Genomic DNA, 27,902 nt, shown 5'->3' with positions numbered 1-27,902 from the left:
TGAAGTATCATCGTGTAAATGTGTGTTTGAGCTCATATTTTAAGGCATTGCTACTTAGCTACGGACGTAGCGCTACGTATAGTACCCGTAGCCAATAAATTACTTGGGTTTCCCGGTATGTAGCGAAAATGCTTCGTAGAGGCGAAACGACAATGTATTGCCATTAGCGCTGAATGGGTTAAGTACTAAACTAGGTTGCTAAGTTTTTATCGAGGGAACACCAGTATGAGGTTATATCAAAAGCCCTAAAAAGGAATGTACACAGGGCCGTCTTAAACTATGCTGGGGCCCTTGGGCACATAAGAATTTGGGGCCCTTTTGGAAAGTAAAGAAAGCTAATAAAAACTAACATTTAACTACTATCTTTTATTTATTATGGGTAGATAATCAAATAAACTGTTACTCTCTGTCCTTCGGCCCCCCCTGAAGATGAGGGCCCTGGGCACAGGCCCCGTGTGTCCTTATGGTAAAGACGGTACTGATTGTATAGATACAGAGTAGGAAAAGCGTCAATAGGCGTATGAAACAATGCACCAAAAATATCGATTTGCTACCGAACTAAAATATATTTTTTTATCAAAAGGCTCTGTTCGTACAGAAACGAACTTTTCTCAGCAATTTGTCAGGTAACTTAGGTTTTAGGCAATTTGCCAATTTTTGCAATAGGTATCTCTACCATGGTCGTAACTAACTGAAGCTAGTCACGCTATACGCTAATCGTACACTCAAACGCAACGCTATATGCATTTTCCATGTAATACATACAAAGTAACCCGTTTAATATTTCATGAGTTCGCAGTCGCACCAACTTGCCCTATATCGATATTCTTAAATCTAAGCCCGCTGTACATTGGGTCATGGTCCAATCTAAGGGACGAAATCGGAACACTGCCACCGGTTCTAACCCTACACCTCTGAAGGGGCCCACAGATTACCAGTTCGCCGAACGATATCATCAGCCTGTCAGTTAAACGCAAAAGGTGACAGTTCCGAACCGAGGCTGATATTATCGTCAGGCGAACTGGTAATCTGTGGGCCCCTTGACCCAAAACAATACCGACGCAAGAAACCCGGCAGGAATAGCAATAGAGTAGCAGAGATCTTTCATTGCTAGTTATTCCAAATACGCCAACTGATGCGCGCATCCATCCTCTCACAATAGCTCAGACATTCACTGCACACAGCCGTCCATCGCCACGCAAACATATCGCAGTCAGTAGCTGATGTCAGGAGAACATTCAACAGTGGGAGAACACGAAGAAGTGGCGAGTTCTTAGGCGACACAGTGCTAGCCGCCGGCATTGCCAATATTTAAGTCGCGTCGGCGGGGCCTAAGAGCTATCCTGGGAAAGTCAGAGACAAACAGTCGTACCAGACGGCAGACCAGCTCTGGGCAGTCTGACTCGCCGCGCATGCAGGACACGCAAAGCCGTAGTCAATAAAGAAAAGTTTCGCCTGACCTCTAACGAGCTATAACCGAGGGTCCCTAACAAGTATTTGGTTGGGTACAGAAACGGGTAATACCCCCTAATATCACATAGTCCGTTCAGGCGTCACCCATGGGTACACACACACATGGACACCCTTATTCAGTTGGATAGAACTGGCGAACTGACGCTGCCGTTGCTGAGTCATTATCCGAAAACCGTAAACCAGGGACAGGGATTGAACAACTACACAACTACAAGAAGCTGACTGCCAGTCTTCTGCTGTTCTTGAAGAAGAAGAACCATCTGTGTTACTTACCATATGGTACCGGATTGGGTACCGCCTGAACGTACGCCCTCGTTCAGCTGGATGGAGCTGACGCTGCCGGCGTCATCGTCCATGAACCCCGTCTAGAAGAGGGAAGACTAGCTGTCCCACTCACCATGTGGTACCGAATATGGGTACCGCCTGAATGGACGCCCTCGTTCAGCTGGATGGAGCTGACGCTGCCAGCATTCATCGTCCATGAACCCCGTCTAGAAGAGGGAAGACTAGCTGTCCCACTCACCATGTGGTACTGGATATGGGTACCGCCTGAACGGACGCCCTCGTTCAGCTGGATGGAGCTGACGCTGCCGGCGTCATCGTCCATGAACCCTGTCTAGAAGAGGGAAGACTAGCTGTCCCACTCACCATGTAGTACCGGATATGGGTACCGCCTGAACGGACGCCCTCGTTCAGCTGGACGGAGCTGACGCTGCCAGAATTCATCGTCCATGAACCCGGTCTAGAAGAGGGAAGACTAGCTGTCCCACTCACCATGTGGTACCGGATATGGGTACCGCCTGAACGGACGCCCTCGTTCAGCTGGATGGAGCTGACGCTGCCGGCGTCATCGTCCATGAACCCCGCCTTCTTGTAACGAGCCATCTGTAGACAAAGCATAGTTTGGTGATATATTTACTAGCAAACATGCTTACCAAAAACACATATATTGATTAGGTACAAATACTTAATTAGGTATAAATAGGTAAGTATTGATGTTATAATGTTATTAATAATAATCTCTGAAGTCGGGTGTCTTTAACACGGTAGCTGTGGCCGAAATCAATTTGCCTCCAGTTTCGATAAGGAAAATGGGGTCTAATTTCGTGAACAGCAGATCTCGGTACAAAAATGGATAAATTATTCGTCTATAAAGTGATTCATTAGAAATTTTATCTTGAAATCTGTCGATAAATACGCGGTGCGGTCCAGATATTTCTGGCTGGAATGGTTTGGCCGTTTTAAAAAAATAAAAAAAATATGTCATTTTAATTGTCATTTATCGTGTTCTTTTGGATATAGATTTTGGGTTTCTATTGTTTGCGGTTGGTTTGCGGTTTTTATTTCACGGCGATTAGAATAACAGGAAATGGAAACTTTTTTTCAAGCTTACAGCGAAGTGAACGAAAAGCGTGCTCTCAGGAAGTTTTGGACGCCTATAAAAAACATGGAAAGAGTTTTCTGGAGTCAATTGTTACTGGGGACGAAACAATGGTTTTGTACTATGATTCCCTCGATAAAAGAGAATCGAAGGAGTGGCGTCGTCCTGGTGAACAGCGGCCTCGGAAGGCGAAGGTAACGCAATCCACTAAAAAGACCATGGCTACCATGTTCTGGGATTGTCAAGGAATACTGTTGATGGACATAAAATAAAGTAATACCACGGTGACTGGCAGCTCCTACGCTACCCTTAAACAACAGTTACGAGAGGTGACCAAGCACACACTTCGGGGAAAACTTAGCAGAGGTGTGCGCCTTCTCTACTACGATGCGCCCATTCACACTGCTTTAATTACCAAGGCTGCTGTTGCAAAGTGTGGCTTTGAGGATATTCGCCACCCACCTTATAGTCACGACCTGGTCCCTAGTGACTACTATTTGTTTTGGAAACTTAAGGCAGACTTAAAGGGAAGACGATTTTCTTCAATTTCAATTTCAATTTCAATTTCAATTCAATTTCATTATTATTCTATTTAAGCATTAACATAATGCACCTATGAAGGTCAAAAAAGTACATTTGTACAGAATTAAATTTAACTTAAACAATTACAACAAACATCAAATACATAATTACAAACACATTGCATAATTGGTATACGTAGCACCAAATAAAATAAAATCAGTTTCAATTATTTAACCGTTTTTTGGTTTGTCAATTTTTTCCCATATATCCCGATCAGTGATATAGTCCTTAACTCTATCATATCCTTATTCCTATATATCCTTATATCCTTAACTCTCAGATGGTGAAGTGACCCATGCGGTTTACGCCCATTTTGAGGACAAACTTTCAGAGTACTTTTACAAGGGGCTTTTTAGAAAAGCTAATTTACAGATTTAAAAAGTGTGTTGAAATAGAAGGCAAATATATCGAATAATAAAAATAGTTTTGTAAATGTATGCTCTTATTTTCTATGTCACGCCGGAAACTTTTAGACCGCACCTCGTATGTCTGTCAGCTCACTGTTGGCCGTGTCCATGTTAAAGGTGGACTTTAAGGGTGATTTTATCAATAATTGATTCATATCTATATCTAAGTACATACCCACAGCTAGCTGTACAAAATTGCATGAACACTTTTAAACATTTTAAACTAGCATTTAAATGAATTTTATCGGTGATTATACAGATTATATAGCATTGCCTGCTATAATCTCTTTTTAACTCTTTTTAGGGTTCCGTACCCAAAGGGAAAAACGGAACCCTATTACTCCACTGTCCGTCTGTCTGTCACCAGGCTGTATCTCATGAGCCGTGATAGCTAGACAGTTGAAATTTTCATAGGTGATGTATTTCTATATTGCCGCTATAACAACAAATACTAAAAAGTACGGAACGCTCGGTGGGCGAGTCCAACTCGCACTTGTACGGTTTTATAAAGTAACTTACAATTAGGCAAACCAAAATACAAATACAAACTTATCCCTTCGAAGGTTATATTTGTCATATCTGTGTAAACACATTGATTTTCCCAAACTACGCACAAATCGAATCGGCGAAATATTTACAAAACAGTCAAAACACACATCGTTTTAGGGCAGAGTGGGACACGATATCCCCATTTACCATGGCATAGCGTATGTTTAATTTGTCGTCGTAACACGATATGGCAACTCATGGACTCTCAGAATAGGGTCAATTATTAATTGTGTGTACAAAGAGGGACTTCATAAATAAATGTTTTTAAATTTACAGAGAGGACAAAAATATAATCTAAATCCGTGTATGACCTATATCATACCAATGACACGTACTTACAGTAAGTACAGTGAGAAACGATTAATACCCTCTTGGGACTCTACCAGGCGTGGCTCACTCCGCGATTTCGTCGCTTTGTTACAGGTAGCTAAAAGTACATCCGTTCCACACCAATTTTGGTGGCTAGCCATGAGCCGCGCGTGGCGCTGTCGCCACCTAGCGGCCATATCTGTCCTGATCGTAACAGACGCGTTTTGTTAGAGAGTGAGTCTTCTGTACCTAGTACTATTATTTATTCTGTGACTCTACTCAGAAACAGACCGCTTTGAGCTTCGCTGTTTACAGCGTGAGATCATGATTCTGAAGAATCTGAAGCGTAATCAACAATGAATGGGCTTCTTTGTGTTCCATCGCCGACACAACTGACAATACGTCAACCTTATTGCAAGGGGATAAGGTTTGTTTATGATCTATGTTTCGGTTAGTACAAAACACCGGAACCGGCCAAGTGCCAGACGGGCTCGCGCACGAAGGGTTCCCTACCATTTACGCAAAAAACGGCAAATAAACACGTTTGTTGAGCCCCACTTAAATATTTATTTTATTCTGTTTTTAGTATTTGTTGTTATAACGGCAACAGAAATACATCATCTGTGAAAATTTCAACTGTCTAGCTATCACGGTTCGTGAGATACAGCCTGGTGACAGACAGACGGACAGACAGACAGACAGACGGACGGATTTTTTAAATAAGTACTTAATACAGCGAAGTATAAAATACATATCAACGTTTACCTCATCCTTTTCAATCAGGTTCATGATGGCAAAGTTTTGGTTTTTCGGAAAATCAAAATAAATATTAATTTCACAAACACGCATTCACTTTGCACTGTAAAAAAACTTCGATTTTTACATTTTTAAAACTTTTTTTAACAGAATTATAAAAAAGAACAGTTGACTACTAAGTTGAGATGGAAACTAAATTAATATCATCATGAACAGGCATCGCTATCGGTGGGCCGGAAATAAAACACGTGGTTGTGTACGACACACAAAAAAATTTAAAACATCGCCAAATTTAATTATTGACACTATTTGACACCCAAGAAAAATAGAGTAAAAATAATTTCCCCCTTTTTTGACAATTCACACACAAAACATGAAATAAAAGCGTGTTAATTGGGTCAAACTTCTTTTCGTAGTCTTTGTTTTTGTCCCCAAAAAATGTGTTGGAATAGAGTTTTTTGTATGGGGTGAAAATTGGTTTATATTTTTTCTCATATGAATCTAAACCTAGAAAAACATGCAATAACACTCTACTTTTTTAATTGAGGTATTTGATAAAATACAAAAATACAGTATTTTCTCGGAAACGTTCGAATTTGTCATGCTCTTACCTACAAACCTACACTTCAGTTAACCTCAGTATACTTTTTGTACTTATATAGGGACTGATTGAAATAGTAAGACATTCGTACGTTTCCGTGAAAATACGATGGAAAATAATTATGCACAACATCTGTAATAACAACAACTATCAGACTTTTTTGTCCTCATAATCAGGATCACGCAAAAATGTCACTCAACATAGAACCTAGGTTACGAGAAGGTTAGGTGACAAAGAAAAGTTAATCGAAGTATTTAGGTACTATAAGACGATTTATTTAAGCATTTTATCAAAGATAATTTAAAATAGAGACGTATTGTAAAAAGAAAGTTTTGTAAAAGTAAATATTGATTTTATTGAATATTATTTTGATAATTTGTCCTTTTGATGTTTTTTTTTTTGAAGCGCTGGTGGCCTAGCGGTAAGAGCGTGCGACTTTCAATCCGGAGGTTGCGGGTTCGAACCCCGGCTCGTACCAATGAGTTTTTCGGAACTTATGTACGAAATACTAGTCGCTCTTCGGTGAAGGAAAACATCGTGAGGAAACCGGACTAATCCCAATATGGCCTAGTTTACCCTCTGGGTTGAAAGGTCAGGTAGCAGTCGCTTTCGTAAAAACTAGTGCCTACGCCAATTCTCGGGATTAGTTGCCAAGCGGTCCCCAGGCTCCCATGAGCCGTGGCAAAATGCCGGGATAACGCGAGGAAGATGTCCTTTTGATTTTTAACTTTTTTGATTACCGTACTTACTGAAACGTCTATGCCTACGTTCACGTTGAATGAAGATATCTCTATCTCTTTGTCTGTCATTCACTTTTGGAATTTTGGAATCACCCATTTAAGCCCTAGCTGTCACTTTTAAGCCCCAAAAGTTAACAAATATAACGACGTAAGTCCTAAATGAACCTAACTAATTTAGGCGCATATAACTTTTTAATAAACGGCAAAATGACACCTTTTTGTTTCGTGTATATTGTTTAAATATTTTACTTTTTTATCTGCAATAGTAAATAACTTATTAACCAAAAAGTCTTGGTACTTGACAAGTAAAGATAACATTATTATTATTATAAACTAGCGACCCGCCCCGGCTTCGCACAGGTTACACAAAACCTTAACCTTAACAAAGTATACACCTAATCTTTCGTCAAGAATCACTCAATTGATAGGCGAAAACCGCATGAAAATGCGTTCAGTAGTTTATCGCGAATATACATACACAAAAACAGACAGACGCGGCGGGGGACTTTGTTTTATAAGGTGTAGTGAAGGTTTATTTTTAGATGACAGATAAGTATACCTGCGTCACTGATTTTATCATTTGTTTTTTTGGCTATGCTTAGAATTAGACATAGGTAAAGAAAAAGTGGAAAACTCACTGTCTCAGGCGACACTCGAACACGGGACTCTGGGATACCATCAGTACGGCTACCACCAGTTTTGACATTGACATAACGCTCACGTTTACGTAACTTACTTTCTATGCATCTCGCTCGTACTCGCATATGCGAGCAATAGTGGAAGCGAGATGTACAGAAAGTAAATTACGTAGACGTGAGCGTTATGTCAATGTTAAAACTGATGGTAGAGGCTCTGGCTCCAATTTCACCACGGTGACAGGTGCGACAATTGTAAAACATCACTGTTGCTGACGTCACAGGCATCCATGGGCTACGGTTACCGCTTACCATCGGGCGGGCCGTATTCCTGTTTGCCACCATCATTGTTTTATTTAAAAAAACTTTATTATATCGGAAAAAAACAGATATTTCTCTTGCTAAGTTTATGACTATATATTCTGGAGTCTAAAAGACATTCTAAAAAGCCCTATACCGATGCCACTGAAAAAAAGAGTCATAGACTCCTGTTTACTACCATGTCTAAGCTATGGGTGCCAAACCTGGACATACACAAATGATATTAAACAAAAAATTAGAACCTGCCAGAGAGCACAGGAACGAAGTATATTAAAAATAAACGGTTAGACAAAATAAAAAGCTCAGAAATAAGAGAAAAAACCAAGATCGTAGATGCCCTAGAACACTGCATAAACATGAAGTGGAAATGGGCAGGACATGTAGCTAGGCTACCTTATACAAGGTGGACGAAGAGAACGACGCTCTGGAAAGGACCACCAGGCAAACGCAGACAAGGGCGACCACAGGCAAGATGGATAGAGGACATAACAAAGCACGTCTCTAGCAACTGGCACACCAAGGCTCAAGACAGAGAGAGCTGGCGCAAACTGGGAGAGGCCTTTACTCACGAGGAGGTCCGCTCATTCAAATAAAAAGTAAAGATATAAATTGCATTATGTAAATATTAAAAATAAGTTATATGTAACCTTAGTTTGTAAACTTTAGTTAGTAATGAGTTGGAATAAAAGGCTTTTTTATTTTTATATTTTATTTTATTATAGTTCATGCACGGGGGCCTATAAGATGCCATTTGTGAATAGCTACAGCATCAGTAATTAATGTTGGCAGAGCGATTTGTAATTATCTAGTGGCGGATATGAGAGCGAAATGTGCCGGAAAATGACTTGTGCACTACCTATACTGTATATGTCGCTGATTGCGGAGCTTTCATTTCCTATAAAATCTTGAACTTTTTCTATTTTTATTTTATTGTCGACTTTTCTATTTTGTCCGATTTCGACAAAATTTGGTGGCCAGATATTTCTCTATAAGTAGGTACCTAATATTCAAAACATAAAGAAAACTTCAGTGCCAGAAGTTCTGTGGAAACAACTAAAATACTGTTTTATGAAAAACAGTACAAACTGATTTACATAGTACCTAGGTATATTTATAATATTTTTTGAACCTCGTACAATCACCACAAGCCTTCCGGCCATTGATAGCGAAATCTAAAAATAAATCGGTAGCGCCATAAATAAATCATACAAATGTTCGCCAAAAATATTGATAAGCGCGCGACCATTGCACCCACCTTTTTATATTTTTTTCGTTGGTACGGGCATGTGATGCGGAGGGATGAAAGTCATGTGATGAGAAAGGTATTACGAATGAATGTGGAGGGAGGTACGAGGAGAGGCACACCGAGGAAAAGGTGGATGGACTGTGTGAGAGATGATATGAAACGAACGCAAGTGAATGATGAGATGACGGCCGACAGAGAGGTAGGGAAGAAAAAGACATGCTGCGCCGACCCCAAGTGAATGGGACAAGGGCAAGCGAATGATGTTTTTTTTTAGTTGAAGAATGTTAAAAGAGTAGGTATGTTAATGTGAGCCACGCGAATAAATTTTCGTAGCATCTGTCATGCTACGAAGTCACGTGATTATTTCCATACATCATTTAAGTTTTTAAGTTTCATCATTTAAGCCATTTAAGGGACGGATTGAAGACCCTACGAACCTGAGTGAAAGGGCCATCGAGTATCTGAAGAGTGCAAACCTCAATCTCTAGATTAATAATTAAATTGAATCCAGTAACTGTAATGCCATACGATAAATAAATTTAAGTTTCGATTCGATTTCGGTTTACTATCATCATCATCTCATCATCATCATCTTATTGTCATCTTGGCCCCAAGGAGTACCACGTGGAGAAGGGAAAGGTATGGAATTATTGGATGATGGCAACACATGATTGTCGACTCCAGAGCTATAACCGCGAAAATCGAAGTTCGCAAATTGCGAGCATCTTTCTTTGTTACTCTAATTACACCTTTATTGGAGTAAAAGCGATAGATCTCCGCAATTTGCAAATATCGGTTTTCGCGGTAAACCCACAGCATACGACGGGGCTGGCTGATATGATGATGATGTCGCCGTATTTACGCCCTATGTCTAACCTTGGAGTAGTTGGTACCGTGCTAATAGGTATTAGATTAAGTGGATTAACTTCGCTAATATGCGAACCGACGTGTTTCTCAAGGTTAAACTTTGTTAAACAGGTTAAGTTAAACAATACAAAAAGTGGTTTCATCTTCCTTGAACTTAGGTCCGAGGGTTAGTTATACACGTGAACTCTCCTATGAGGCTGGCATCGTCACCACGAGTGTATGGATATGGAAGCCTCTATAAAAAATTGAATAATAGTTATTTATTTTACAAGGGGGCAAAGTTGTTGTTTAACCGCTCGTGCTAATATTGATACCCGAGCAAGCGAAAGATTCCAAAATTGAACCACGAGCGTAGCGAGTGGTTCGAAAAATGGAATCTTGAGCGTTGCGAGGGTTTCAAAGCACGAGGGTTAAACAAAATTTGCCCCCGAGTGAAACACAAAATTTTTCACCACACCAACCCGAAGCAAATATTAAATGTAAAATATCAAACAAAATCAAACCAAATCAAATCCAAATGAATGTTATTAAGTATTTATCATCCAAAATCATCATTTAAAAGTCAATTCTACCAGCAAACATAAGAAAACAACTCAAAATTTGCATTTCATTACTTTGCCTCACATGTGAATAAGATGCAACTTTGCTATCAGTTTTTGAAGTGCAAAGTAAGCCTTTCCGAGCTGGTGTGGTAAAAAAAATCTTCCTTAATCCTACATACCTAGAGCATTTATTTGTGACTATGGGGCTATGGGTGTCTAGAAATATTAGAAATGTGTTCCTACAATACACCCATAACTATGGGCGTATTTATCTATTTTAGTACGAGTATGTATATCGTCATCTTGGGTTCCCCTCTTCTGGCATAATATTGTTTGTCAGAAATACATTTCGCATAACATGTATCGCAGAAACACTTTTAGTCGAATCATAATTTTGCATAACTATTACTTGGCATTACTATTTATTACGCATACAATACATTTTGCAGCATATCATTAAGCAGAAGATTACTGTTGCCGACTTTCGTTTAGCATAATTTTATGTACCATAATCATCCTGCAGCATACTCTTATTACGGCATAATGATTTTTTCTGCTAGCAGAAAAGTGGGTTAAGTTTTGTAAGAACTGGGACCCCAAAAAAATTGGACGTGTGCTTGAAAAGAAGGTTAGGTTAGGTTAGAATTGCGACATCCTACAAAAACGAATGGCTGCCAGAAAAATAGGTTAGATTAGGTTAGAGCTGCGACCTCCTACAAAAACGAATGGCTGTCAGAAAAATAGGTTAGGTTAGGTTAGAGCTGCGAACTCCTACAAAAACGAATGGCTGTCAGAAAAATAGGTTAGGTTAGGTTAGAGCTGCGACCTCCTACAAAAACGAATGGCTGTCAGAAAAATAGGTTAGGGTAAACCCTCCAGTGAATGAACACCCCCCAGTGAATGAACAAAATCACGTTTTTTGTCTAAAATAAGAAATACAGCAATTTCCACCACTTTTCGTATTTTTTTTCATATTAACAACTCTATTTTCTATGCAATGGCAACCCGTGATAAATTTATTTTCGACCAGTTTGAATGTGACTGGCATTTGAAGTTTACAGGTTTCTGGTTTTGAAGTTTTGTAAGGAAAAATTAGATCCCAGGTAAGAACAGTGTACGTTTGGAGCAACATATGAAGTGCTTATTTAATGTTTACCTGTACAAAGTTGAGTTATTTGGTTAGATTAAGAGTTAAACCTTCTATAAATGTACACTTTGTCGGCGTATTATGCGATTAAGTCTTTATTTTTTATAGTTCCATTACTGGCTTATCAAATGTTCTGAAACCAGTAAATGAACGGTGTGTTCATTTACTGGTGTAGTCTAGATTTACATTTTTTTCAAAATTTATATGTAAACGAAATGGTATTGAGCTTGTTTTTTGTGATTCTGCATAGAAAACGATTCTGATTCATTCAGCCAGTATTGGAACAAACCAAATTTCTATAGTCCATTTACTAGATTTTTCATGCCTATGTATGAACAATACAAAATGTGGCTTGTTCATTTACTAGATTTCTACTAATTCTATGTATGAACAATATAACCACGAATAACGTAATGACAAGGTTATTATTTTAAGCATTACTTGCTAAGCCTGACCTATTTTCATCAAAATATGCACGTTATTTCTTGTTTTAAAAATTGATTCTCTTTTTCTTATTAATATGTAACGGGTTGCTGTGTTATTGGTGAATAACCATCATTTTATTTAATTGAAATCAATATGAAGGGATAAAAAGATATGAACGCTTTAGCTATACCTACTAAAATAGAGCTAGTTTTTATGTTAAAAATGTTTTTTAATGCTGATTAAAATTATGTAAATAATGTTCAATGGTTTTGCGGTGTTCATTCACTAGTTTTTATGTTCATTCATTAGGTTTTTGGGTACTTTTTGATAAATTCTGCTATAACTCAAAAACTATGAAAGTAATAAAAAATCGCAGAAATTACTTTCTTGTTTATTAAATGAGGATTGATTAAATTGCAGTTAATTATTCCAATTATTAATGAATGCTGAGAAATGATTTTTCAAACTTGGATAATTGCTTAAGTGTTCATTCACTGGAGGTCTTACCCTAGGTTAGGTTACAGCTGCGACCTCCTACAAAAACGAACGGCTACCAGAAAAGTAAGATCAACTGCCATAAAAACAGATTATGTTACAGCATACTAGGTACTGCAGCACATTGGTAAGTCAATTAAAACCATTTACAACATCACCTTTAATTTAAACTTGATAGCTTTATGCCACCAAAATAGTATGCAATACATTTATCTGCGAAATCAATATTCGTTTAAAATACTATTATGATCATCAACAGTATGCCAAAATATGGTTCTGGATTAAAAAACTCTGCGAAGTGATTGTATGCTAAATGATACTATGCGAAAGGTAATTCTGCCAAAAGACATTTCTGCCAAGTAACATTATGCAATACAAAAATATGTCAAAAAACTTTCTGCAACACATTAGTAAACCGTATGGGATCCAATACATTCTACGACTCTTCTCATTCCGCACAGACTCTACCATCTGATACATATTGCTCTTCACATCACCTATGAGGAAATTATTATGTTTCAAAATATTATTTAAGCTAAAAATATAGTACGCAGAAAAAACAGTGTCTTAAAACAGAAAAAAGCCACTTTGAACCCTCCTATCAGGGAATAAAAAGGCCACTTTGATCCCTCCTAGCAGAGAAGAACAAGCCCTTGTCCGAATAGGTGCTGACGTGAAATAGTTATTTACGATACAAGCGAATTACTTATTCGTGTATCGTACAACGTTTTACAGTACATATGGCCCTTTAAACTTTTGACATCGCACGAAAAGTGCTATTTTACGCACTAGTGCGGGAAAATAGGACCATATGTACTGTCAAACGTATTTTCTAAACTGGTCGTCCTGAAACGCGGTCAGCAACTTTTTATTGGTATTAAACTTTTTATGCCATTTTTAAAGAGGTCACCAGGGGCGTATTTTGAAATTTGGCGCCCCGGGCCAATAAGTTTCACCGCCCCAGAAGTCAAGTAAAAAAAACCTGCCAAGTGCGAGTCGGACTCGCCACAAAGGGTTCCGTACCAAAATCAAAAAATCACGTTAGTTGTATGGGAGCCCCACTTAAATATTTATTTTATTATATTCTTAGTATTTGTTGCTATAGCGGCAATAGAATGCATCATCTGTGAAAATTACAACTGCCTAAGCTATAACGGTTCATGAGGTACAGTCTGGTGACAGACAGAAAAACGGACGGAGAGCGGAGTCTTAGTAATAGGGTCCCGTTTTTACCCTTTGGGTACGGAACCCAAAAACAATTTAAATCAAGTGCGAGTCGGACTCGCGTTCCAAGGATTCCGTACATTACCCAATTTATAACAATGTATTTTTTATGTGGAACGTAAATGAAATGTCTTTAAAAAATCCATAGGGGTTGAATCGAAAACTAAGTAATTAAGTCCGACTCACGCTTGACTGCACATTTCTAACGGATTTTACTGTAATCTATAGATAAAGAACTATTTTGTGTATTTTTTTCAAAATTTTAGACCCAGTAAAAAAGCCAAAAACCAGATGTTACGAACCTACGACTCCTATTTGCAATGTTTATTTAGTAATTACTCATCAGTCCATTAACCGATTCTGATGAAATTGATGTCATTTGATAGATCTTATTCAATGTTAATGAAATTTAGAAAAATTAGATACGAGGGATTATAATAAGGTGTAAAACATTTCCAATGTGGCATTTTTTACAGAAATTTTACGACTGCTCTTGCTCGAGGCCACAAAACTGACGTAAAATACCTCGGATAGAAGGATGAAGCACAAATAGTTCTTTATGATTCTTTTTAACCCTAGTAGAACATGTTCATCTCCTCAAATAATGCATTAGAATTTATGGCCGCGGCGGCGCTATAGCGGGTACAGGGCGCCTGAGACTGTAACTTTAGAACGCTCTTGCATACGGGGCGCATGCGGCGCCCTTTACAAGTTTACACTGTAATGTCGGGCAAAGCTCTGACATACTTACAGGGCGTCTGCGGGGCCTTTTACACTGTAAAGTCAGGCTTCTTACATTCAGGGCGCCTGAGGCGCCCTTTACACTGTACGCTTTGCACGCTCTGGTTTACATGGCGCCGGTGGCGCACTCCACACTGTAAGGTTGCGTCGCGCGAAACGCGTTCTTTCAATACAGGGCGCCTGGGGTGCCCTTTATACTATGGGGTCCCTATAAGCGGCCCTAAGCGGCGTTTGCATTAACTTTCCAAGCAACTTTTCACGTAAACCACTGCGGCTGATTCTCTGATACAGCGTATCCCCATTTTTTTAATATTATTATTATGATTGACAAGAAAAAAATGAAAAAGTGAAAAGTTGGTTGAATGGCGCCAAAACCAAAACAAAATGCAGTCGGCCAGGGGCGGCGTTGCCGCCCCTGCCGCCCCTGGCGGATTGGCGCCCCGGGCCATGGCCCGGATGGCCCTAGGGTAAATACGCCCCTGGAGGTCACTTATAATGAGAAACACTGTTTAATGGTCGTTTTATTACTGTAATAAGGGGCTGTCCATAAATTACGTCATCGTTTTTTGACGATTTTTGACCCCCCCCCCCCCCCTACAATCATCCAAAAATCATGCTTCAAATGACCCCGTTTCCTCCTACGTCGTGCTACCGTCATCCGATGTCCGGACCCCCCCCCCCCCCTAATTTGAAATGACGTAATTTATGAATAGCCCCTAAAGTACCTATACAGTTTTTAGGAATTACGTGCGAGAGAGATACATGAGTTGCCTGTTTCGGGATACTTATTGCTTTTAACTTGACTTGACGGAATATACGAATTTAAATAGACGAATCTTTTTGACTTCGAAGAATGGACCATATGACTAACTAACTAACCTAACGTTTACCTATTACCCCTTCTACATACCTATATGAATATACCCTACCCTATTGAATATTACACTGTACCCAATACAATTCCTGCTATTGAAAAAAGTTATGTTGTGTTGGTCAATAAAAGTATTGATCGGCTAAAATATAATCTATATCTTCTATCTACGACCGGTCTGGCCTAGTGGGTAGTGACTCTGCCTGCGAAGCCGATGGTCCTGGGTTCGAATCCCAGTAAGGGCATTTATTTGTATGATGATACAGATATTTGTTCCTGAGTCATGGGTGTTTTCTATGTATTTAAGTATTTGTATATTATATATATCGTTGTCTGAGTACCCACAACACAAGCCTTCTTGAGCTTACTGTTGGACTTAGTCAATCTGTGTAAGAACGTCCTATAATATTTATTTATTATTTATTTATATGTCCAAACCTCTTGTGCGGCGTATATTTGACGTAGTCAAGAATTAGTTATTCTAGTTCGTTGCCTCATTCCCTAAGATAATCAAATTATTCTAGCTTTCATATCAAATCATTAAAAGCTAGAACCATACCGAGGATACAGATTGCATACTTGAGCTTATCAGTCATGTGCACTAACGTCATTGATGCACAAACATAACATACAGATTAATAAATATTGAAAGCTTTCCAATAACGATAATGGTGATAGAGGAAACATTGATTTATATTATTAATATGACTAGTTTTTATTATGAATGAATAAAAGTAATAAAACGGCAGTTTCTTTTACTTCAAATACTTCAATTGCTAGGTTTAGTAGGTAATAAAAAGTGGTCAGAGGTCAAGGTTTAGACTTGACTTTAAATTTTGTGGGCCTGAGCAGAGAATACGTATTAGGCAGGTGGGTCAAACAGATCACTGTGTTATGTCTTTTCTGTAGACATACACAATAGTTAAGGGCTATAAACGTTAATTTTCTTATTTAACCCTTATCCACGTGAAAAGGGATCCTTTTATTTAGATAACTATGATAAAATCATTGTTTACATGCCCACAAGCTGTTAACTATTGCCCACAGGAGAGAAAAATGTACTGTTCGCGATAACACCCTAGTTTTCTCTCCTGTGGGCAATAGTTAACAGCTTGTGGGCATGTAAGTAATGATTTTATCATAGTTCTTTAAATAAAAGGAGGACCTTTTCACGTGGATAAGGGTTAAATAAGAAAATTAACCTTTATATGTCTACAGGAAAGACATAACACAGTGATCTGTTTGACCCAGGTAAAATATCAAAAACACTTTTAGTATCTAAATACTCTAAATAGTACTAAATTCTACCTCCATCTACAATTCTACAAGGGATCTTCCCGGCCCTTACCTCTATTAAGGGCCGGGAAGATCCCTTGTAAAATTTTTTGTAAAATAAAAATCTTTAGACATATAAACGTTATGATATAAATAATTCGCATGCTAAATTTCATTCCAATCCATTCAGCCGTTTTTACGAGCAGGTATCTTATTAAATATCCAAACAAACAAACTTTTAAATTCTTAATACATAAAATACATTTGTAATATTAAATGTTCTTGAAATTTATGTTTAGAAACAAATTCTACAAACTATTATCAATATTATTAACTACAGTGAACACAACAGTGCGTATATTATTTTGCACCATAAGCCAAACAACTGCAACTATATAAGGTAGGTACGTATCCATTTTTGACGATGTTTATGGCATCATAAGCTGTCAACGCCATAGTTAACGTTAATAGGTTCGTTAAACCTATTTGATTAAAAGATCTACCATACCGAAAAAGTGTATACGCAGTGACGCATATTTTACTGCTTTTTCGCCAAGAATTTTTGTCACTCAATGCGCTTAATGCACTTAAAATGAAATTTGCTTTTTTTTTCCTAAATAAAAACGAAGTCCTGTACCGCGGTGTTAAGACGTTTTTATAATAAATTATAATAAAAACAAATCATTTGGTGCAGGCAACATATTGCAGGCAATAGGCCACTTGTCAAAAATAATGATTCTTTAAAATATGTCCTTTATTAAAAAATAAATACATAAAGTACTTATCATTTAAAGCTTTTTGTACCCATATGATAATTTTAATCCAGTCGTATTGCAGACAAAACACGATATACTATGAACTTGATTTAGATTAAACAAGTTACATTGTTTGTGTTGTGTTATTCTTAGTTATAGTACAAGACTTATAGCATATAGTACATACCTACCTACTTATAGTTAATAGCCTGCCTACACTCTTTTACCTGCCGACGTACTGCGTAGCCCGACGTACGAGGCTCGCTGAATGCGTTCCAAAGCCAGGCGCCGAAGGCGCCTTCATGCCATAAGGTTGTCGGGCGTAGCCCGATATATGCGGCGCTCTGCGTGAATTTCTATACTGAGGACGCCCTCGCAAAAGTAATATAAATTGGGAGCTAACTGGGAGGAATTACTATATCAGATTGAAAAGCTAGGAACTGAGGCAAAAATGCTGTTTAAAAAGTGCGAAAGTGATGCAATGGCATAATGTTATTTTGCTCACTGTTGCTCTACTTGCTCTCTATCAGCAAAATATAACTATTTGCTACGAAACGTGCACGCACTAAATCATTTTGATGATGACATGACGTTGTTTGATTATATTTACAGCTTCTTAGAATAGTTACAAATGAAACTGCGAATGGAAATGGAAATGACATCAACATATGGCGTTACCATGGCAATGATACTGATAACGATTTGGTAAACTTTCATGATAGCGTTATCACTTATCAACAAGATTGGGGCCGAAACACTATCCCATGTCAGGATGGCGGGTGTATGTTTACAAACGATGGTGGTACTTTTACATATGTATACGTATATATATCTATATGTAAAAGCCAACCAAGTGCGAGTCGGACTCACAACCCGAGAGGGCTGAGGCTCAGCGGCCTCAGCCCTCTCGGGTCGTGAGTCCGAGAGGGTTTCGTCCGTCACACATTTATTTTTTTTCTTTTTAAGTCCGGTTTTTTGTTGGGCATAGGTAATCATAAATCATAATCATCCTTAGAGAAACAGGGCAGCAAAATCAAGCTTATTAAAAAATTGACTTCTCTATAAGGCTTCTAAATAATTACTTGGCATCTAAAATTGTAAACGGGTCAAACACTTTAGTCAAAGATTAGGTAGCTGTAGGTACTTAATAATTAATTGATAATTACTTACCTCAATATCAACATTATATTTGAAACAGTTTTTGCACAATATTTCTCTCCTAGGTATCTAATGGAACGTAGAAAGAGCTTTTCCCAATTTTACACTCTCAATCCCCGTAAAAACAAAGAAAAATTACAGCAATCACTAGATTTACCTTATATGACCTTATAAAACAAAGTCCCCCGCCGCGGCGCGTCTGTCTGTTTGTGTGTTTGTATTTTTGTTCGCGATAAACTCAAAAACTACTCAACGGATTTCCACGCGGTTTTCACCTATCAATAGAATTATTCTTGAGGAAGGTATAGGCACTAGGGTATAGGTGTATAATTTGTTAACCCGTGCGAAGCCGGGGCGGGTCGCTAGTTAAATTATAAAATCCCATCTATAGCCCGGTAAAGTCGCAAACATATTGAGCGACTGGGCTTTGGAAGATAGGTACTTACTACAGTCTAATTTTAAGCTTTCGGAAAAAATAGAACGGCTTCGCTCTTTGTTTATTGACTAAAGATGATACGAATCTTTTAATACGAATGACGGAATAACGTAAACTATCTATTTTATTTTATCATACGAAGAATGTGATAAAAATTTCATGCTTACCGTTAATCCTGGCTTCAAGTGTAGAGAGGGCATCGATGGTAAATCTTCATACACACTTCACTTCCTAAACTAATTATAAATTAAATTAAATATATGTTTGTACACTTAGGAAACACGAGCGCGAAATATAACAGGCGACCAACTCATGGTTGGTCCATGGGATGTTTTGGTAGAAGGTGGAAAGCTAGAGCGCAAAGTAATGATTGATTGAGCTTTGAATATTACGCCATCTATGGTCAATGACTGGAGTTAGAACACTTTTGACATGACGCGTTGCGTTAACTCATTTTTACAAATGATTAAATATGTCACGATCAAAAGATATTTTTATGAAATTAAGTTAAAATAAAATCATATAATACATTTTATGTTACTTATTAATTATTTCAAAAGTATTTTATGAAATGTGTGTTTAATAGCGCCATCTAGTAGAAAAGAGTGGAACTGCTTCGAACTGATAAGAATGAGCGGACGAATTGTTTGTTTTGTATCCCGCCAACGGCACGCAACGACTTTACTACGCTTGCGCGGTGGTAGGGATATAGTAAACTCAATGAACATTTTTAATCAGTAGGCGTTTCGTTTCGTTGTCGATAGTGCGTGCACGGTGCGTTGAAGCGTATAAAATAAGTGTAATCTCGCCTACACGCGATTTATAAATAAACTTTTGTGTTGTGCACTGATTGGATTTGTTGAAAATGGCCACTGCTCCAGTTAAGAAGGTCCCCATACATTTACAGGTACGTCCTAGCACCTGTTGTTTTCGGCTTTTGTAACGAAAAAATCGCGAAAAATTTACCGGTTTATATAAATTTAATAGTTTTTTCATTATATAAACGTATTAAATGAGTTTCTCTGTCAATTACTAAGATGTTTTTGAGTTTTTTTAGTGATGCTACTGACCTATTTTGTCAAAAATTGGGTTGACTGTTGCGAAAACGCTTAGCTTATAAATAGATTCACCACCGGGTTTTCGCTGTTTAAAATGTTAATTTATGAACTCATTACAGTGTAATGAGCACTTTTAGTAGGTATTTAATATTTACTAGCTGTCACTTATCGACGTATTTATATTTAACATTGATAAAAGTATCGGTTTAACAAACATAGAAGGTAGGTCGTAAAATACTGATAATTTATTCGTTTATTACTTCAATTACTTATACTTAATAAAATAACAGACTAAAGTTAGGTACTGGAATTTGTTACTTAGTACATAACTAAGGAAATCGCTCACGGAAGATGAACCCTTCGCAATTTCTCTATGTCGGTTCTTGACCTCAAAACTATGCCTATTCACCCATACACATCCATCCAAACGTGACATGCGCAGTAACTAAAGGATTTAAGATGAGAGGTAAGGCTATAACAAAAATGGTACAGACGACGTCAAAGATATGGTTACACTTTTGCACCTTACTCCTTTGTACCTAATAAGGCGAAAAATGTAAACAAACCTATCTCTGACGTCGACTGTACAATCCGTTTACTGTATAGTAGACAGAGATATATATAACTGATAGTAGGTAAGTAGCTATTTCTCTACAAGTATGGAGTAGCTTGATACCAATAAGATTTTTTGTTCCAATTTTAAATTGTTTATGCCGGCCGGCATTTTGGCCTTGACTCGAACGAAACACTATAATGGGCGCGGCGATAAGAATGGTAGGTTGAACTTGACATTGTCGATTAGTCACCTTGTACCTAAAGGCTAACTTTGGAAAATTAAAACACAAAACTACTACCAGCAACAGTACTATTAGGTCTACTTAGCAGAAGTAACTAGTCAGTTGTTTAAATTAAAACACAGCTTTATTGAAGCGTGGTCAGATCATTTTGAACACCTGATCCGTTTAGTTAGTTCTGAACTTTGCTCCCTGGTTAAACAAAATGTATGATTTAACTTGTCTGTAAAAAAATATGTTTTATTCAGCAAAAGTTTAATCTAGTCTAACCCTTGCTGACTTTAGCTGATTATAGAACTGGTCAGCTAAAGTGTAACCTATTTAGTCTAACCCTTGCTGACCATCTGACTTTAGCTGACTATATTTTTTTGCTGATCTGCCGATGCCAAGCTGACGTTTACGTAGTTTCATGATGTAGGGACCTACTGCCGTATTCGAACTTCAAGATATTCACAAGAGACGACACGTACTAGATACGTTATAGTTTAGATATCAACTAGTTCTCTTTTGCAGCGCAATTCGGGCAACCAATGTCACTTTTACGTTAGATAGAGTAAGATAATATATCTATTAGATGTGAATTGGATCTCTAAGTCAAATCCTGTGGAGATCGTTCAACAGTATCTCCAGGATCGCGAAATGTCAAATTTGACAGGTTAGATCTTAAACATAATTATCGTTATCGTATCCTGGTGATGACTAAAAGATGTCTAATAGATGTCTATTTCAAAATCCGAATCGGGCCCCTAGGGACCTAACTCGTAGCTCTCTTAAAATTTGTAACGAGTTACGTATCTCTTTAGACTCTTTAGAGGATTTGTTAGAGGAACTTGGTAGAGAAAATCTGTTGGGTAGAGTCTGTGCGCAAAGAGAAGAGTCGTGGAAAGTATGGGACCCAATACATTCCACGACTCTTCTCTTTCCGAACAGACTCTAATGGTTTCCAATTTTCCAAATGCGTAATTTCGAGTTGAGAATGAAGAATTAGGCTTTTGTATCCATGGTTGAGTACTGGTACCTAGCGTGGTACGGTCAAACCTCTTAAATCCAAATGAAAGCTAATAAGTAGGTACTAGTTATTTTACGACATTCCAATTTACTGTCACAAACAATGTGAGTTTCTCTGACTTTCCAATGTTTCCAATACTGCAACTGTACTCGAACCATTTATGTCTACCATGTCAACTAAAACAACTTATGAACCTGCTTCGAGCGGTGGTTTTATGACGTTTCGGTTCTGAGATGGAGTGTTTAGTTTGTTAAATAGTAAAACAGATAGTTCCAACATTTCGGTTAACGATGGCTTTCGTCGTAAACATGAAGTGATGGAGCGAAAGCGAACATACGGAAGCAAAGAGCAAATAAAAGAGTCAGACGATAGAAAAGTTCCAAGAAAAATCCTTTGTACAGTCACCTGCAATGTGCCTGCAATAATATGTTACTCTTCGAAGGCCGCAAAAATATGTGACACGCACTTTTAGCTCTACAAATAAGATCGTGTTAGATATTTTTGCGACCTTTGAAGAATAACATATTATTGCAGGTGACTGTAGGTACATGTACATAGGTACCTAGTCTCAGAAAAATGATTTTACTACATACTTCGGGATGAATTTATTCTCTGTAATTCTTGATACTACGATTAACTCGATTGCATAGGAAAAGATGACGATATATCAATATGATCTTAGGCCAATGTGTTTTCTTTAAGTGATTGATATTGACTTCTTGGCTAAGCCCCCAGGTAGATCCGAAGACCAGTAAATAGGTTTCTAGGCTTTCATTATAGATACAGTAAATCCAAATTAGTCCAATGCGGAAACCCGTCTGCGTACAGAATACGCTATGAGAACGTGCTTCGCATATACTGACTACTGAGACGTAGGGAGTTCAAAATGGCGTAGTTTTATAGAAATTTAAAGGGATTTACGCCGTTTTAGAAGCAGGCTTGTTTGGCTAAAGTATGGTAAACTTCGCATATTGTTAGTGAGCATTTCCTTTGCAAACTAAAGCGTAATGTTTTTAAGATGACATGTACCTATAGGGTAGGAGTGAAAAAATGTAGTGTACAACAAAAGATAATTAACATTAACAACGCCATCTGTTGACTTAAACGTGTTAATCTTTTTTAAAAAGTAATTGGCGTATATCACAGACGATAGCGAATATTAGCGAATATGGCAGTTTGACACTGATAAGGCAGTCGTGGTAGGTCGTGGGACCTAATGCTATTTATTTGAGAAACGTACTTTAATAAAATGATATACATTTTCGTTTCGGCTTTTTATTGTACCTATTGTTTTATAAATAAAAATAAATAAACTCATGGCCACATCGTCTAGCACTATCCATACCTCGTGATCTATATTCTCCTCTGCATCCTGTCTCGGTCTTATAGCATTGGCCATAGAGCTTAAGATTACTTGAACCGGTTTCATCAGTTTGTGGTGTTCTTTGAATGCTTTCCGATCATCTAACAGCTACTTGAAAGATCTTTCAAGATGTGCGAGCTGATTTAGACGGTGCGAGAACTCGCATGCGAGTTTCATACCATTGCGGGCTTTGATCGGTCGGTTGAATTGGACGTAACCAACAGTCCGCAATGTAACTAAAATCGCATGCGAGTTCGCGCGCCGCCTAAATCAGCCCGCGTTAGCGCCCCTATTAGTAACATTGTTAGGTATATGCAACATTACTAAGTTGTAAAATCATACACGCAAGGGGTGACCAAGGCCTCTTTAAAAAAAAAAAAAAAAAAAGAGGCCTTGGTCACCCCTTGCGTGTGGCCTCTAGTGCGCGTAATTTCTGGACCTATAGTCACCTTTCATATTTTTAAAAGGATTAAAAGCACACTCATAAATGACCTAATGAACTTGGTACCTAAGCTGAGATGGGTTGAGTGTCAAGTTAACCAATCAGTGTGGAAAGTAAAAGACTAGTATGACGAAAATATAGTTGGACTGTTAGTTCAGGTTTTAAAACTAAGCGCTACTTTCGAGTCGAGATTTAGAGCATCATACATTGACGTATAATATCTAAGGACGGGCCTTACGGGCACTAAAAATGGTACTAGTTCAGCGGTGTCACTCACGAATTCGAGCCAATTATGCAGTTTAACGCAACTAGTTGCGACCAATCGCGCGCGTGAGTCATCAACCAATCGCGTTAGCGGTGTCACACCGCTGTACAGGCCCCATTCTAGTTGCCCGTAAGGCCAGTCCTTACCTTAGATATTATACGTCAATGCCATCATATTTCCGAGCAGTGGTATGAAAAGACTATTACACACAAGCTTTGATGGCGTTGCTCGTAAAACACTTGCGAATATAATTAGACGTTTAATTTGGCATGCAGGCACTGGAAACAGTAATGCTCTAATTCAAGGCCGGTTTCATTAACAAATGCTCCTAGACATGTGTTCCCACGTCGGAGTTCAATGTGGATAACCTCATAATTACTTAAATACGTTTGTCATACGATTACGTTGTAAGACGCAACGTATCGACGATAACAAGGATTTATATAGAAGAAGTAGTGATAGTAGCAGAAAACTATTTCTGTCTACTAAGACATAAGTGTACCTATTTGATATTAAACCCAATTTACCAAATGCAGCGAGCGTGGTGGGGACTTTTGCGCCTGGAATGACTCGGGGTGGGTTATTTGATTAGTTTGGTTTTTTGTGTGTGTGTTTTTTTTTTTTTAATTGTTGGTGTTTTTGTATTTTATGCCTATTTGTGTGGAATGTGTATTTATAGTTTTGTTGTGTATTAGTTTTATGATAAGTGATGGAGGTTAGATTAAGTACCTAATATTGTTTTAGTTTTATTTTTTGGACTAGTTGTAGATATATGTACCTATTTATATATTAGTTTTAGATAATCTAGTGTAATGACTATTGTGTGGCTGTAATATGTTGGACTATGTGATTATCAATAAATATATTTACCTAATGTGTGAGATGAATATAAATACTAGGTACTTGGTACCTAAATATAATCTGTATGAACTATGAATAGTTACAAATATAATCGGTTTGTGTCATTTCAGTTGTTCCTACCTGCCCCAGAATTTCCAAAATTAAGGTTTGGTGACCATTCCCAAATCCTTATACAAGTTTCATCAAAATCGGTTCATTATTAAAATCGTTAAAAACAACAGTTGGATTCGCATTAACCACATAGTATTGGATCAACAAAACGTAATGTATCAAACCAAATACTTGGCTAGAATTTCATAAATAATATGATATAAAAAATCTAGATATAGCTTTTGGACACTTTACCCCTGCTTCCGTTTGTACACCTCTAAAATGATGCATAACCTAAAGAATCCAGTTCTTCGAACGTGTTGGCACAAACTCATATAGTACCTAGTTTCTAGTTTATTTGGCAGATGTATGCAGCGAGAGAAACGCAAATAGATTAGATGCAGAGTTTTGTGATTTCACACTTGAACCGTGACGAAATGCGTTTAAAACGGTTTCGTAGGTGTAACTTGTATGAGTAACAGTTGACAGGGGCATTGGCTAAGTTTTTTTACCTACACTACACCTACCTAAGTAAAGCCACCATACAATGAATAGTTTGCGGAAATCCATATTAATTAAAACCAAAATATTACTTTGCTAATCCGCGAAAAGATAACGTGCTAGGCAATCACTGCTAACCCGTTATACTTACTTGCGTATTGTTTTACACGCAATTAATTAATTAATTAATTGCGTCAGACCGTCAACATCTGAAGATGCCTCGTAGAGAGGCGAAATACGTGTCGAGTATTGTTCTTTTGGTGATGGTTTGTTATATTTATTTGCGTATTTATTTTTGCGGTGGGAGGGTGGCCACATTAATTGCATGTAAACAATTAAAAAAATACGCAAGTAAGTACCTATAACGGGTTAAGACTGATTGACTAGCACGTTATCTTTTCGCGGATTAGTAAAGTAATACTTTGGTTTTAATTAAGCCACCATACCTATAAACAAATAAAGGAAGCGCTGGTGGCCTAGCGGTAAGAGCGTGCGACTTGCAATCCGGAGGTCGCGGGTTCAAACCCCGGCTCGTACCAATGAGTTTTTCGGAACTTATGTACGAAATATCATTTGAATTTACCAGTCGCTTTTCGGTGAAGGAAAACATCGTGAGGAAACCGGACTAATCCCAATAAGGCCTAGTTTCCCCTTTGGGTTGGAAGGTCAGATGGCAGTCGCTTTCGTAAAAACTAGTGCCTACGTCAAATCATGGGATTAGTTGTCAAGCGGACCCCAGGCTCTCATGAGCCGTGGCGAAATGCCGGGATAACGCGAGGAAGAAAAAAAAAAAACCTATAAACAAATAAACTATAGTGCAGTATGGAAATACAGCCGCTGAGCTAGGCTAGTATTTGGGGACATTTTCTTAAGCACCAATGGCAGCGCTCCACCACCTATCCATCTTTCTTAACCTTCCATACCATCAACCGTCTGCACTTGACCGTTTTGGCAGTTATTGTAAACCTATATTTTGGAAGACTATATTAGCTCACTATGAATCTAATTTTAATTAGAATAGTACCTAAGCGCCACTTGCACCATCCCACTAACCCGGGGTTAACCGGTTAAATCTGGAGTTACCAATTTACCATGGTTACCTAGATTTTTGATATCACTTTTCAGCTAAAAGTATTATCAGATTTGCAGTGCAGAATAAATGCATTATAATATCCCCTCTAATGATCACCATGATCCTATAATCTGATACCGTCATATTGAAACGGAAACTAGGGCTGTCTATTCTAAGAAGGGGACGTCTTCCCCTGTACACAATCACCCATAAATAATGATTTATGCGAGCGTTTTAATGCGTTCTAACCACAAAACACACAATGCAAGTTGTATTCGCAGTATTATGACTTAGGAAAAACGATTGAAGATGTTAGCGATTGCCAGTACATAATTATGTATATCGTTTATTTGTATGACTTGACTTGATCACTATGATCCTATAATCGGATACCGTCATATTGAAACGGAAACTATGGCCAGTGTGGCGCTGTCTATTCTAAGAAGGGGACGTCTTCCCCTGTACACACACAATCACCCATAAATAATTATTAGGTCCTTACCTATGAAATTGGCGTTTTTGTTCATAGATATAAGTCTGATCCTAGTTTTTTTTTTTTTTACAAAAGTACATACACAATTACAATAAAACTACAATATGATTTCGCCAAACTGCTTGACAGCAATTAATTGTTATTTTTTATTGTTAAGTGTTCAGAATTAAGCCTTGAAAATAGGTCTTTTCATGTGCTGTCGGTTCGAGTATTAAAATTACTTATATTTTTCTAATGGTACCAATTTTCAAGAAATGGAGATATTGAAAACATACCTTAAAGGTGTCAAAAATTACTGGAAAAATTTTGTTTGGTTTGAATTAACCATCAAAAAAATATCCGCAAAATTAATTGTATGGAAATTCGTGTTTCGTTGAAATTCTCCGAACAAAACGCCAATTTCATAGGTAATGACCTAATATGTATGCGAGCGTTTTAAAGCGTTCTAACCACAAAACACACAATCTGAGTTGCTTTCTCAGTATGATATTAATGACCGTTTAAAGGTAGGGACAAACTGAGCCCACGGTATAATTTGTATGCTTAGAAACATACTTGTCATGCGTTGCTTTGCGTATGACAAGAATGTTTTTAAGCAATCAAATTTCAGGGTCCAGATTTCATAATGCATTGCATACGTTGCGTTGCGTGGGCTCAGTTTTTCCCTAATACCTTAAGTCTGCATGATTCTGATGAAACCTGGATTATATGTAGGTATGTAGAATATGTAGTTTCTAAACAAGCGGTTTCTAGATTTTTATAAGTTTACGCACACTGTGCTTACCTATATTTACTGTCCTATAGGTGACAGGGTAAGTACATTCTAAAATGGAAACATCCTTTGATTCCTGTGAAAACTTCCAGAGCTGTCAACGTTTTGGAATCTATGTAGATTGCAATCTGTATACGAGACCAGTACCTAGTAGCATTGATATGTTTTTTAGTGTTTATGTCATTATCTCAGTAATTATAAGCGGTACAAATATGGTTTATATTTGCAAAATTTTGTCGATACGA

General features: G+C 37.9%; 2 protein-coding genes across 2 annotated transcripts in view; one reads left to right on the top strand and one right to left on the bottom strand.

Annotated features, from left to right (window-relative positions):
• Positions 1 to 19,152, bottom strand: part of LOC134801456 (endothelin-converting enzyme homolog) — a 78,378-nt gene extending 59,226 nt beyond the window's left edge. The window contains exons 1-2 of the mRNA XM_063774046.1: positions 19,105 to 19,152; positions 2,248 to 2,358 (exon numbers count right to left, since the gene is read on the bottom strand). Of these exons, the coding sequence (XP_063630116.1) occupies positions 2,248 to 2,358; positions 19,105 to 19,137 (144 nt within the window). The 5' untranslated portion in view covers positions 19,138 to 19,152. The remainder of the gene's footprint in view (positions 1 to 2,247; positions 2,359 to 19,104) is intronic.
• A 404-nt stretch (positions 19,153 to 19,556) lies between these two features.
• Positions 19,557 to 27,902, top strand: part of LOC134801466 (dihydropyrimidinase 1) — an 81,008-nt gene continuing 72,662 nt past the window's right edge. Inside the window, exon 1 of the mRNA XM_063774066.1 lies at positions 19,557 to 19,844. Within this exon, the coding sequence (XP_063630136.1) occupies positions 19,803 to 19,844 (42 nt within the window). The 5' untranslated portion in view covers positions 19,557 to 19,802. The remainder of the gene's footprint in view (positions 19,845 to 27,902) is intronic.

Source organism: Cydia splendana, chromosome 22 (genome assembly GCF_910591565.1).
Source record: "Cydia splendana chromosome 22, ilCydSple1.2, whole genome shotgun sequence".
In the NCBI taxonomy this organism is placed as follows: domain Eukaryota; kingdom Metazoa; phylum Arthropoda; class Insecta; order Lepidoptera; family Tortricidae; genus Cydia; species Cydia splendana.
The sequence above is the reverse complement of the archived record's forward strand: the minus strand, read 5'-3'. Positions and strand labels throughout refer to the sequence as shown.